The sequence below is a fragment of the Nilaparvata lugens genome, chromosome 11 (genome assembly GCF_014356525.2).
Source record: "Nilaparvata lugens isolate BPH chromosome 11, ASM1435652v1, whole genome shotgun sequence".
Classification (NCBI taxonomy): domain Eukaryota; kingdom Metazoa; phylum Arthropoda; class Insecta; order Hemiptera; family Delphacidae; genus Nilaparvata; species Nilaparvata lugens.
In genome coordinates, this window is record NC_052514.1 from 22,702,582 (window position 1) to 22,717,289 (window position 14,708).

The following is a 14,708-nucleotide window of genomic DNA, read 5'->3' on the forward strand; positions in this document are numbered from 1 at the left end:
TTCCTTCTAATTTAATGTTAACTTGTTTCTATATATTTATGTTTGATTGGTTGAACATTTTTCCTAGTAGAGTATCATTCCACTCAAGACTTTAGAGTGGGATTGGTGATGGTATTTTCGAGAATCTCAGTGTATACACCTTCCAGATAATTCACTAATTTTAATTTTGTAAGTCATTTTTTTAATACTTTCTTTAATAAATGTTGTAATGATGCTTCCAATCCTATGGATTAGAGATATCTAATAATAATATTTGAATATGTTGTATCCCTTGGGGAGTACTTGAGTGCATCTTATCAAATAGAGCTGTGAGTCTCATCTAATGGAGTGCAGATCAAATCTTAGCATTAGGTGCAAGTTGAGAAAAAACGTTTTACCGGGTTCGGGTGTCTTAGGTTCTCGTTCAGCCTCCTGAAGCATTTTGTAGACTTCACTCTTCTCGGCATCGTAGCCTCTCTCGTTCTTCTTGAAGTTAACTCTGGCAAACGAAACATTTTATATTTAAATAATCATGGAATTTATTTCAAGAAAAAGATTTACACAAGAGAGTCTGAAATTTTTCATTCGTCCATATCTAGAACTCAAGCCCTGAACTCTCACGTACACTTTGTGAGAGGATTAGATCAAATTCGAATTATTTTCTACTATATCATATTGCCGTTTTAAAAATCTCAAATTGAATGAGAAAGATTTTAGTGGGGTTTGTAGAATTTACAATTTACCTTTTGACATTTTTCCGCAGCAAACTCTCGCAAACCTTCTCTTTTATAGGTCAATCGTGAAGAGATGAACTCTGAATAATTGCATTTCATCCAATGCTATCCAGAGTGGCGATTTATCTATATCCTGATCCTTCCTGCTCTGGGTACATCTAACCACTCATTTATAACTCATAGAACGAACTACTTACATATTACGAATTACTCATTGAAATAATTGTGATTATAGATGATATGGCCACGAGAAAAATCTCAAAATTGCAGTGGCCTTGTGGGAACCAAGATTTTTCTCGTAACTGAACCATCTATAACCATGATATTTAGAGGTATTGTTAAGCCTAGCATCATATGAGTTGAAGATTATTAGGTACTCACATACAGAGTGGGCGAAGAGTCCGAGAACGGCTCAATATCTCATACACGAAGGTAATTTGATGGTGGGTGTGATTGGGGATCCTACTCAAATTGATAATACTACGTTACTATGACTTTGAAAATCCGGTCCGCCATCTTGAATGCAACTATATTTTTTAAATAGGAAGGTGGTCATGCTATACATGATCTCGAAAATGAATTTAAAGACAAAATGAATGGCGAAAACCTCACCATTAAAAATATCCTCCAAACGGTTTGGGATATCGATGTGCGGTTTTCGCCATTAATTTTTTGTCTTGAAGTTCAGTTTTGAAATCATGTATCGCATGACCACCTTCCTATTTGAAAAAATAAAGTGGCATTCAAAATGGCAGATCCAAGACGGCGGATCAGATTTTTAAAGTCATAGTAAAGTAGTTTTTCAATTTGAGTAGGATCCCCAATCATACCCACCGTCAAATTACCTATGTGTATGAGATACTAAGCCGTTTTTGGACGTTTCACCCACCCTATAGAACAGTCATGTGCGTTAAAATAAATTATAAGACTCAAAATCGGTGAAGATCATCATCGTTTAAAACCATAATAGGTGAACAAGATACTATTCAAAGATTACAGAATGAGGTTGGCTTGCTGAGCTTATAGCAGACAGCAAATACATTGGAAAAAGAAAGTTTCCATAAAGGACGGCAGAATAAAATTATGCATTCTGCCGCCTGTTATGAGTTGAAGACCATTTTGTGATTTTAGGATAGTATTTTGTTTACTTATCATGATTTCCATTTCACTTTCAATAATAAATATCACCATTTTCACCTATTATACTTTTAGACGATGGAGCAGAGGAATTATAATTATCACCTATTATTGTTTTACCATGGGGAGGATGGATATAATAATCTAATTCCATATCCTTTTTCATCATTACTCAGGAGATTGCAGCTATCTTTTTAATTAAATTAGTTGTGGTTGAAGTGGCAATGGTGAACTCACCCCAATACACCTCCAGCCAATACCTCTGCCTGGGCGGACAGGGTCTCGGCAATGGTCTGCTCGCTGTAGATGTTCACCGGACTGTTGTACTGCTTGTTGACAATCGATTTCACAGGCTCGCCGCCATTAACCTAGCCAACACAACGCCACCAGTTACATGCAAATCAACTGAAATCCAATATATACTTAGCAACTCTAACGAGAAAATAGTGACACCCTCTTGTTTGCAAATAACATACCGGTAATGGAGACATTGTTTTTATTCAAAGGGGTTGATAGCTTGGTATATATCAGGGTTGGTTTAAAGCAAGCCATCAGTAAAAGACTATGTCTCATTTCATATAGTTGACCTTAAGAGAAATTCAGGGCTTACTTTAAAAGTTAATTGGTTCCAAAAATGAATAATGAGTAATATTTGAATCCGAATTATCAGAAACATACACCTCGAAGTGAGAGATAACCAATTACCAGAATTGAGTGATCCTTTTCGAAAGTGAATTAAATTTAGTTAATTTTGTAAACATCTTTTTCCCTCTGAAAAAAAAATGTTTAATGGTCACAATACACTTCACATCAATCTTATTTTATTAGAAGCTTCTGCATTCAAAAGGCCTTTTTTGTGAAGATAATCTCAATAACATACGCTTATTACAACACTACTATACTTGAAAATAATACAATCAGTCATCAGTTACATCATAAAAAATTGAACAAAAAAGTATTGGAATATAGATATTTGGTCATCGATTGCATGATGCAGTTGAATTGATTGAATGATTGTACTAGTTATACTTGAAAAGATTGAAGAACTGGAGTGGATTTGATATGATGGGTAGGAAGAGATTTGAGGACAGAATGGATCAGCGGGCGATTCTCCACTTCTCAATATTGTTTTTGTTTTCTCCATCCAATTATTAGATGAATGAATAGATTATAAATTAATAAATAAAATATAAAGAAATTATGTGAAGAAGCAACGAAAGTTCTGAAACTTCCACCTAATCAAGAATTAATAAATCAATTCGTTTTTTATTTTGACAAAAAATTATAAGGAAGACGAAGAAAATATTCAATTAATAATATGATGAGGGAGAGGAAATTTGAGGCGAAGATTTTAATTTGAAAATGTTAAGTTATTTGTTTATGATTTACTCTTATATAATTCATATGAATTATAAATTAATATTATTGAGTTTTTCTATCGATTGATTTGTAAGTTTTGAATGTGATTATTACCTGGTTGAAGGGCCTTGGTGAGAGGTTGTGCGAGGATCCAATGCCGGTGGGGCCAGCAGGCTTGGTAGCGGCCAGGGAGGTCTTGGTAACGGGGGCCACATTGGAGGGCAAGTGGGGGCTGGCGGCCACTCCACCCCCCACGGTCTGCACCGCTGGCTTCCAAGTCGCAGCGCCACCCCTGTAAGAGTATAATATGATGAATCGAACAATATCAACAAAGCAGGAGACTACAATGTGAGACTGGAATACAAAGTAAGATAATTTTGGGTGTAGAAATATATTCATTCAAGTGGGAATAATGAGATAAGATATCGCGAATAATATTGAAATAGAGCAATGAATAATAAATAATGGACTAAAACTGGGGATCTGGAAGTGAAATAGAAGTGAGAAGATTCGAGGTGGGGAAGTAAGAGTATAGGGAAGAATGGGGAGATAAAGTTATACTAGAGATACAATATCTAGAAGACAGGTTTCCATTAAGGCTGTGCAATTGTGTGCACTACGCTTTTGTAATCTTTCTACTGATGACATTTCCCAAAGTATTTCGATTCGAATACTACTATCAAATTACCGAAATGAAACAAAATTCTCAGGGAAAACTTTCATTTATCATTTCTACTTGTTAATATTCTCAGAATATCAATTATAGGGAAGCTTATTCCAGTTCTAAAAATAATCAAAATAACTCTAATTGTTTTTTTAAAGGATTTCTCTACAATTTATGAATATTCTGAGAGATCAAATACCTATGTGAAGAAATGAAGAAAATCCTGGAGAACTCATCCTCAATATTCCATGAGTTCATTTGCTTCCAATTCGGATTTTCACCAAGATTTCAAAAAGTAAAAATGAGCAAATGTATTCAATATAATCATATTATTATCGATAAGATGACAAAATGCCCGCCCTTTTAATGTGCAATTATGAGAAATATTAGAATCCTGATCAATCAAATAAATCTTGAAGAATGGAACTTGAAGTATTGACATACACCAGTCATGATCCAAACAGAAGACAACAAGTTTCAAACGGTAAATTATGGACTGAAAATAATGTGATTCGAGAAAAGGAGAGTGGGCAAATAAGGAAATGTAACATGAGAGAGGCGACTAAGTGAAAAATCGAGGAAAAATGATAAACCGGGAACGGATATGAGGAAGAAGCAGAAAACATTTATGTTTCACTCAGGAGTTGGGAAGAAAGGAAACTGACACAAGCATCAAGTAGGATTATCCCACTGCTGTTGAATAATTTCTCTACTATTATACATTCCCCACATGTTGGAATGGAATGCCGGGGAAGTAGGAGACTGTGAAGCATTCCAAGCTTGCTCTCAAATGCTCATCAGTGGAGAAGACTTCGGCAGCTTCAACACTCAATAGAGTGAGTGCCTATAAAATGTTTATTCTCCAGCGGAAGAGGCAAATACTCTCACGCATACACTCCAAGAGAAAAAATAAACAAAATACCCTCAATAATCCAGGCAACGAATGCTCAAATAAAGGTATAGAGGAAAAAGTTTGGAACACAATTTTTAACCCCACAGCTCTTTTAAGGATAGTTAGAGGATTAACATATCAAAAGTCCTCACCGGTAGGGTAAAATCTTTTGCATTTAAAACTGTCGTCTTGTAGTCCAGTCATCGAAAGATTATAGAGGGAAAAGTTTGGGACACAATTTTCAACCCCACAGCTCTTTTAAGGATAGTTAGAGGGTTAACATATCAAAAGTCCTCAGCCATACCCCCTGTGCTGAAGGGGTGGGGGTGGTTTGAAAGTACAATTTTTTCATTTTAGGCATATATCTCGGAAACTATGCATTTTATGAACATTTGTGTTCTATATAATTTAATGCTCTACAATCTCGTAATTAGCACATTCTTGTTTCATCAATTGTTGAAAAGTTATAAGACTTGAAAGAGCGGAAAATGGAAGGAAAACTGGTTTTTCGAAAATGCATCACTTTAGAACATAAATATCTCGAAAAGTATCATAGATATATCGAAAACCTTTACATAACAAAACTTTCAGGAAATTTATTTGGCTTCATTTTATGTCGTTAATCACATCAATGAAATACACTGTTCCCAAGATATATGCATGTAAGTAATAAGTGGAGAATGTAACTTTCAAACCACCCTCATCCCTTCAGCACATGATGTAGAGATTGCGATTTTTGATATGTTCACCCCCAAACTAGTCTCAACAAAGCTACAAAGTCAAAAATTGTGTTCCAAACATTCCCTCCAAATTTTATTGTCAACTGATCTATTGTTGTTGAACAGAAAATTTCACACTCAACACTAAAACTGCTGCAACAGTTGTAGGGAAATGCATAAAATAGTGAGAATATACATCAAATTGAAAATAATTTGATACTCTATCAGTTCATAATCAGCAATGATTTTTTCCACCAATCATTTAGAAATTATAAGGCCGAAAAGATGAAAAAATTGGAGGCAGAAGTGTGTTTTCAAAAAATGTCTATCCTTCAAGAGCGGATATCTCAGAAACTATGAGAGATATTGAAAGAATGTAGAGGACAATACTTGTTGGTAATTGTTTAAGCTTCAATTTTGTATAGAACACAAATGTTCATAAGATTCAGAAGATTCATAAGATGTTCATAGTTTCCGAGATATATGCGTAAAATGAAAAAATAGTACTTTCAAACCACCCCCACCCCTTTAGCACAGGGGGTATGGGTGAGGACTTTTGATACGTTAATACTCTAACTATCCTTAAAAGAGCTGTGGGGTTGAAAATTGTGTTCCAAACTTTTGCCTCTATAATCGTTCGTTGACTGGACTACAAGACGACAGTTTTAAATGCAAAAGATTTCTCATTACACATGTTTTTATAGAAAAACACAAGTTGAAATAAGAAAAATTGACGAGAACATTTTCAAATGATGGTATTCAATGACTGATTTTTTTCTTTTGCTGAGGGTTATGCCACATGGGCTTGTGCATGGGAAATGAGGAGGATAATAATGAGAGATAAGTGGACTTACAGCTCTAGGGGGGCTCCGAACCACCGGTAGGCGATTATTACCCTCATGAATCATTTTCAGAGGAGTTAACTCGTGTGGTAACCCTTCCGAAAAACCTTCGGGTTTTGCAGGACCCTCAATTGTTTTGAGTTGTGAATAGACATTTTGATTTTATTTGATTCAGAAAAGAGAAATCATAGACTCAATTTAGCGTATAGCATGCTTTACAGGAACGCCGATACGATAGCTACTTAGGATGGCTGCTAAGGGAACGCGGAATTGGAAATGTCCGGAGCTCAAAGGTACATGACATTTCCAATCACAGTTTCCTATAACAGCTAGTGGAAGATACCAATGACCCTTGTGCAGCGTATTGCCTTGTGCATATGGATTGTCAGTACAATATGTCATGATTGAATTTGAGGATTGTGTTTTAGTTCATTTCTTATTTTTAACTAGATTATCAGTATTGTCATGATTGAATATTAGATAGTATTGTTTTTGAGTTTATTACTCATTTTCAATCAAGTTCTCTCCTTTTTTAACCAGAGAGAGGAATAATTCTCCCTTTCATAAACCTGAAAATGGAGATGAGCTAACTTCTATTTTGGGGAATCTGCATCAAATGTGAGCTATTATTAAGTGTACTAAGATTGTGAGTAATTCTGGCGCAGGCTGCTGTTGATTCTGTGCAAGTATTAGCAAACAAGTATGTATCAATCCGTACATAAGAAGCAATCCATCATGATAACCTCTCAAATGAAACCAGAATACACAGTCTTATCATGCAAATATGAGAAGTTGTAGAATAAACAGTGAATAATGCGATCTCATTCAACTCAATGTTGAGGTAGTGCAAATAACGATGTTATTCAAATCTATGACTTGATTCAGTAGAATGAATGGTTTTGCTGAGATTAATACATCAGGCAGTTGAACAAAGAGAGTGGCACGGAATCCAGCAGACCGTTATCATTAGGGAACTGCTTGGCATGAAGACAAATCAAGGTAGCATAGAGCTAGTGCAGCACTAGGTTCCAGAGATGAACAATAATCACCCATGGGAACATTAACTGTTCAACAATCATCTGTCATATAGCAGCAAGCTCCCGTTCTCCGGCACCGGGACCACAGTGAGTGATTGTTCTCAATGCCTCCCGTCGATTGTAATATGTCTCACACACATGCACTTCTCATCAATGGCTCAGCTTGTTTGCCAATGACAAAACGTGTAATTAATGTGTGACAAGCTTCTCCAATATACAGCTGGGAGAGATTTAGTTGCAAGGTAGTGTTCCTCAAGGAATTACATTTGATAACACAAAGTAACAAATGTGCTTATTTTTTAATTATATTTTGCTCAACAAGGATTTCAACTCTGTCAATTAAGGAATAAGATTCAATATCAGAAATATCGCGACGTATGAGATAAGAAATGATACCAGTAGGCCTATCTAGATGAATCATAATGATAATCGGTTGCTCAATGAGTTTAGTTTAGTCAGGTCAGTTACTCAAGGAAGAAATCAATCAGCCAATACTCACTTCGAAGTAATCACAATTAAAAGAAGTTAGTATAATCACTATGATGGAGAGTGAGAAATAAATGAGAATTTATCCAATCATAAGAACATTTGCTGAATATTATAAACTTTTTTAACAGAGAATTTTTAGTAACAGTAGGCCTAATCCTTTCTACCTGAACTATATGAACCTATAACGATTATCTTGTTCTTCTGAAACTTAGTTGATAAGTTGAATAGAGTCAACCTCCATATTTGCTTCATGAATGAGCTGGTCATTATCAAACATTTCTGTACATATTTGAATCAGTTCTATTTGAAAACCAAATCACAGGGTTTAATAGTAGAAATTTTAAAAAGTTAAACATATGAACTTTGTGCATGTTACCAGTTCAATTGAGTAAGACATGAAATTACATTATTGAAGGACTTGATAATGCAAACCACATTAAAAAAAAGTAAATTTTCAAGTACGTTTCCTACGAAAGTAATGAAAGAGTAATATGTGATAGAACTTATTTCATTGTGTTCAGTTCATGATTTTTAACGGGAACTATAACTATTCAACTTTTTAACGAACTATAACGGGAAATTAATACCTATGTAATTTGAAAAACATGTAATTCAAAAATTGCTCAGTGCGATTGTTCTTATTGAAAGCTATACTAACCTCTGGATGGAGATCTCGATGTTGTTGCCACTCCTGACGATGATGTCCTGAGCATCCTTGTGTCTCAAGTTGAACACTTCCTGGCCGTTCACTCTGATTACTGCGTCACCCACCTGCAGACCGGCTTTCTCTGCCAGACTGTTTCCATTCACCTACAAAACATTTTGCAAAATATGACTTCATATTCAACTATATTTACTAATAGACAACAAATTGATATTTTGATAAAATCATTATCTCCCATAAATGAAATTCTTTCCGAATTACTTTCTTATAGTTTCAATTTTCATAGGGCAAATCATTCTGAACTACAATAGGCTACTTTACTACAGCTTGTCAGGCTATTAGGCTACTTACTGTGGGACGCACTATTACTATTATTCTGTTTATTCTATTCTCTTCAAGTTTTACGCCACCCATCAACTCTAGACTAATAATTAATTGGCACCAGGCTTGGTATCTCTTTCACGAGGCTTTGACTAATTACTGATCCGACCTTACACGTTTTGCTGGGTACTACTCAGAACAAGTTGAGATTTGTGTTTTAAGTGTGATATATTGGGATTTCTGGTTAGAAGCCAAAGTAGGAGTGTTGACTTCAATCAAGATCTTTGAACTCACAGTTCTTGAGAACATATTTTTCTCAAACGTTTCGCATTTAATCGAGAACAACTGCCAAGCGTTTGAGACTTTTCTGAGCGATTTACGAGATTACTATCAATGCTTGTTATAAAGCCATGGTTTCCATAGGATAATAGCAATAGCCATTATGTGAAATAAAGGTATTTGCTTCAAGAACTTTGCCTCTTTCCTGAATATACTAATGCCAGAATCTTGGTGCAGCATATTTTGTACCCTTCTATAAAAAAATATTCATCCATTTATTGAAAACAAACTGAAAACTTGACCTACTAGAATCTTGAAGAATAAAAATAGTCCTTTAACTATCCTCGGTAAATTGAAAATCATAATGCAAAATTTCAAGTGAATCAGTCCAGTAGCTCATGTTTCACATCATTCGTGAATTTCCTATCGCGTACGTGTATAGGTCAATTTCTTCCTTTATCATTATAGTTGTACCAATAAATTTCAGCAGATACAAGTGAATAATATAAATAGTTGACGAATAGAATAATTCATTAACCATTATCGATTCATTACTCATAGAATCGATCAGACGAATGCAGAGCTCGATGAGTTTATTTCTCCTCTTTTCTTATCCTTTCACGATAGCCACTGTACAGCATATTCGAGAAAGTTTCATAACATGAATGCAATACAGGAAAACTTGCGGATTTTGTGTCTTCTTCTAAGGTTATTTGCACCCTTGTTGAAATAAGATACATTGAAATTCTTGAAACTTTCACCCTTGTGAATATTTTGTCTGGTCTGAAGAGTTTGTTTATGCAGATGTATGAATGGAGATAATTTCTGAAATGAGGAACTTTGAGGATTAATGTCGAACTCTTCACAATCTATCAGCATGTCTCTGCCAGCAGTAACGGCAGTACACTGACAGAGGATAAACTGTTTATGTACTTCAATTTGAAGTAAAATAGTTATCCTCTTTATTGTATTGACAAATAAATTATCTCCATTGAAAAAAATTAATCATGATTGAAGTCATTATATATCCATCCTGTCATCATAACTTAAGAGAATAGAACATTAGTTTATTCTACAAAATGAAGGCAATGCTTATCAACAGGACAACGTCAAATGAACAACCACACATAACGATAGAATCGCAATGTTTTGTCGTTCATTTTCAAAAGACTGGACGAAAATAAATTCTGTCGCAAGTTATTTCCAGGCGGCGGTGATTACTGGCATTCGAGCTTGCTCGCCGAGGCTCATTTAGAATCTGCAGATTGGCAACACTGTTTATAAATATTAAAATGGGTCGTTGTTGGGATGTTGGGTTGGAGCGAGAAATGAGAAGGCGCTACATAAAAAATGTCGACGACTCCTGAATTAAATTCAGCAATGATTCAAATTTTCTGCATTGAAGAGTTTTTCTCCTCTGTTGCCTCCTCACTCCTCTTTCTCCGTCCTTCTCACACCCACACACTTTCACACCCTCGCACTGTCTATTCCCAGCTTCTTATCTCTCTTCGTCTGTCGTAAATGTCGAAGCAATTTATCTGTTCGTCTGCCATCTCTCCTTTTCAACCTACAAACATTTCAAGGGATCGCAAGTCTTCGAATTTTACAAATAACTCAGTATTTTTAAAATAGCATTCAGATAGCTGTTTGGAGATGAAACGCCTATTTTTATAAAAAAAATTCCAAAATAGTAAAATGAAAATGGGTCATTTGTAGAATCGGTATCATTTCATTTCAAAATAATCGAGAGAAGGTTTTTGAGAAATGTGTCACAGTGAAAAAAAATTGTGATAATGAGAAAAACAAGAAAAGAACCTCATTACTCAACAGCTGGAAGATAACATCTGTTAGAATGAATGAACTTCATCAGAAAATACAATACACGATCTTCTTGCGAAGAGAATTTTTAGGTCTCTCTAAATACTCATCTAAGAAGTCTTTCCAGTTAGTTTATAATTGATTTAATAATCATTAATACAAGGCTTTGAAATTAAAAAATAAAATTATATGAATTGAGATTCTAGAGCATTTTTTTTATTTCATTGTAACTTAGTACCATGATCACCGAATACTCAACAATTTCTGATTGCTCTGGAAGGTTTAAAAAAGGTTTGATTGTTCCATTCAGGCTAATTATTAAACAGTTTGGTGTGTAATGAATCACTGCAGTGAATCATAATTTTAGTTCTTAAGAATGCTTGCTTCTGACTCTTGTAAACTGCTGCTTGTTAAAAATAAAAGGAGCATTTAACACATCAATAAGTGAATTGCTTATTTCAGTTCGACATAGACGTATTCTAATGTCTCACATCTGCCGTAACATCACATTTTTAGAACGTACTGTTATGACAAGTAATTTGAATGAAAATAATTTCTGAGTGACAAAAATACTTGAGAGTACTGCTGAACTTGAATTATCCAATTAAACTGAGAATGTTAGCAGCTAAAGAGAGGAACCGTATGTTTGTTACATCACACCTTTTCGTTTTTGGAATGTCTCCAGCCCAGAATTACACCTCAACAGCTCAGCTACCTTGAAGGTGAATTTGAATAGTCGTTGGAATCTGCAATGTTTACGTCTATTTCAGTGAATGGGTTCTAATGACGTCAGCACTCAAGCGCCATTCGAGAAATAGTTTCGAAAATTAAATTGTGCTCAGATATATCCACTGCATACAAAGATAATGCTAAATCATGAAGAAAGCTGAACATTAAGCTTATGCTAAACCTGAGAACTATAATGATTTATTCAGTTGAAGCTGAATTTATTGATCATGTGTGTCACTAAAGCTTACTTGATATCTGAGTGGTAGGAAACGACATGATGTGAATTTCTATTATGTGAAACTACATGCCACCAGTCACACAAAATTGATATCTGATTCACGATTATCGAGTGGCCTGACTGGCTCAGGTCTGGTGTCAAAGCTTTCAGGTCACACCTGATCAAATAAAGGGCCTCTGACAGACCCAACGATTGTTTTTAGGCAGCCAGGACCGACGACTTTACGTATCCATCCAAAACACAGGAGTTATGTGAAATAATACAGCGAACTGGAAGTTGATTTACTTAGAATAAAAGGGTTTGTGGATAATTACTGGAGAGTATACCAATCAATCCAGCAACAAAAATAAATGGCAGATTCGAAATACTGGGCTTCATATGTATTCTCAATCCTTCATTAATATTCAATAAATATTTTTATAACAAGAAATGAATCCTCCACTCGTACTTATTAGTGATTTAAATTCATCTTTCCATTTCAAAATATTTCTTGAGGTGCAATTCCCTGTAATAGATTTTTCTCATGTTGCATACACTGCTCCATCAATTTGAATAACAATCGTAACGTTTTACTTTTTTTTGATGATGAATGAATAGATGAATTCCAATCACTTTACTGGATTCGATGAAAAGAGCGAATAATGCATGTTATACCTTATTTTCTACGTAACCTTAGCACACAAAACATCTCTACATAACTTTACTTGGAATTATTTATAGAGTTTGCAATGCTCAACCACACTCATTAACACACTCAAAACATTACTAAAACCATATATAACATCCCTCACTGTTGTAACCTCACAAACCACAAGCAACTCTGGCTTCTTGCTTGTAGGAAAGAGTTGGTTGAGGAGAGAGAAAGCTACATAGGTAGACATTTCAGATGGAGAGTATATTTTGTGAAGAACTCCTAACACGCACACATTAACTATTAAGACCATTAATACTTGTTACGTCAGGTCTTGACGATAATTGGAGTTACTGAGTTTCAGTTTCCAGTTAGAGTTGAACTGTATAATTTCTTCAAGTGTTTAGTCGGTTTCCTTCAAATCTTGTTAAGAAAATCCGGTTGTTGAAAGAGCAAAAACAGGAGGACAATATAGACAGAAGATAGACAGAACATTTTTTCACATATATAATTAAATTTTATTTCTAATATATTTGTGAGTTGAGTGGAAATATACTTACTTCATCAACTTGCCTACAAAACTTGAAATTTATTGAGTGAAAAAAATGAGAATCCATCCATACATGCCTTCTCTCCATGGTATTTATATTACTTGAAGACTGGATAGGCCAAGTTCACATATTTAATACAAAATATACTTTATATTGTGTTCAACCTCTGACACTGGAGGAATAAGGAAAATTATTGAAGAGCAATTTTAAAAAAATATTCAAAATTATGTAGGATACCTCTTTGATATTATTGATCAATGTAGAATAATTTTATGTATGATCAATGTGGTAAAACTTTATCCATGATCAATCTTGAGTACATTGAATTGGTGTCGAACTGTTGATCCTTATCAAAATCCATGTTATGAACTGGGAAAAATCTAATTTCTTTATTAGTTACAGTATATGCAAATCTCAAGTCACTTTTGTTTACGGTAGTTGTTAAATAATTTGAAATGGCATTTAATTCCGTATAGCACTCTGTACTCTGTTTGCTGTCAAAACATATTAATTAATTCTATAATTACTTTTTCCATCTTCTTGGATTATTTTAAGCCAATGAATATTTAGACGATTACCATTTCATAGTCCAATAAGGTCAAGCAAAGCCATTAATTCTGTGTTATTGGTTCGTTGACAGTCCCCGTATACAGTCATCCCCTATCTTATGCTAAGTGCGACTTATGAACTGTCACGACTAAATGGCACCTAAAGACTGAACCTTTGCTCGGTTGATACTGCAACTCAGTGGAGTGATGGGGAGGAAGTTTTTGAATGCATAGGTGACTCATTTACTGACACCACCCCATTCAATAATTTTGTACAGCAAAAAAAACTGACACTGTTGTACTTATTACAACAGCGCGACTGCCGAAAGAGTGAACATCCAATATTCAATTTCATTTTTCATAATAAAGCTCATAAAATAGAAAATATGAATGAGAAAAGATATTCTATATTCTTGTCGGAAATTCCACCAAAAATGTTATTCAATTTTACACTCTCATTAGATATTTTGACAAAACTTGATTCGGTTAAAGCCCCTTCGAATGCTTGCTTCCAACATGACACCCCTGTCTTTAACCTACAAAATGGTTCTACAGACGTACGGTTCTACACAATCAAATTTTGAACAAATGATAGAATCAAAAAATTTATCAATTGTATTATGCTTTTAGGCATTTTCATTATTCAAACGATTCAATTTCAACACTGCAATCATAGAAGTACACAATCAGAAGAAATTGTATAAATCAATGATATTTTATTATTTCAATCAAAACTTATTTTCAATCTCCTGCGCTGTGAAGATTGTCAAAATCACTCTCAATCAAAAACTCTCATTTTCCTTCACAAAATGGCAAAAGAGGTATTTTCTTCAACAGCGTTACAGCTAGTAACCGGAGCGTGAGTGAGCAATCGACTGATACGTGAATACTCACAAGCAATGAGTGAATAAATGGGTGAAGAATGATAATGAGTGACTCATCCAAGCCTTAATCATTTACTATTGATTGACAGACAAAATTAATCAAACTCTGATAACGAATATATCACCACCACGACAAAAGAGCTCGATTATTATAGGTACTCGTCACCTGATAAAGTGCTTTGCACGGATTTGT

The 14,708-nt window shown here is 34.7% G+C and overlaps 1 protein-coding gene across 15 annotated transcripts in view; it reads right to left on the bottom strand.

Moving 5' to 3' along the window:
- Nucleotides 1-14,708, bottom strand: part of LOC111057090 (PDZ and LIM domain protein Zasp) — a 118,078-nt gene that overhangs the window by 54,315 nt on the left and 49,055 nt on the right. For all 15 annotated transcript variants that reach the window (XR_005572483.1, XM_039437883.1, XM_039437880.1 and 12 more), the window contains 4 exons: nucleotides 8,511-8,662; nucleotides 3,324-3,501; nucleotides 2,088-2,218; nucleotides 378-478 (listed from right to left, as the gene is read on the bottom strand). Coding sequence is in view for 14 of the 15 variants with exons in the window: in XM_039437883.1 (XP_039293817.1) it covers nucleotides 378-478; nucleotides 2,088-2,218; nucleotides 3,324-3,501; nucleotides 8,511-8,662 (562 nt within the window). In the remaining variant the exon portion in view is untranslated. The remainder of the gene's footprint in view (nucleotides 1-377; nucleotides 479-2,087; nucleotides 2,219-3,323; nucleotides 3,502-8,510; nucleotides 8,663-14,708) is intronic.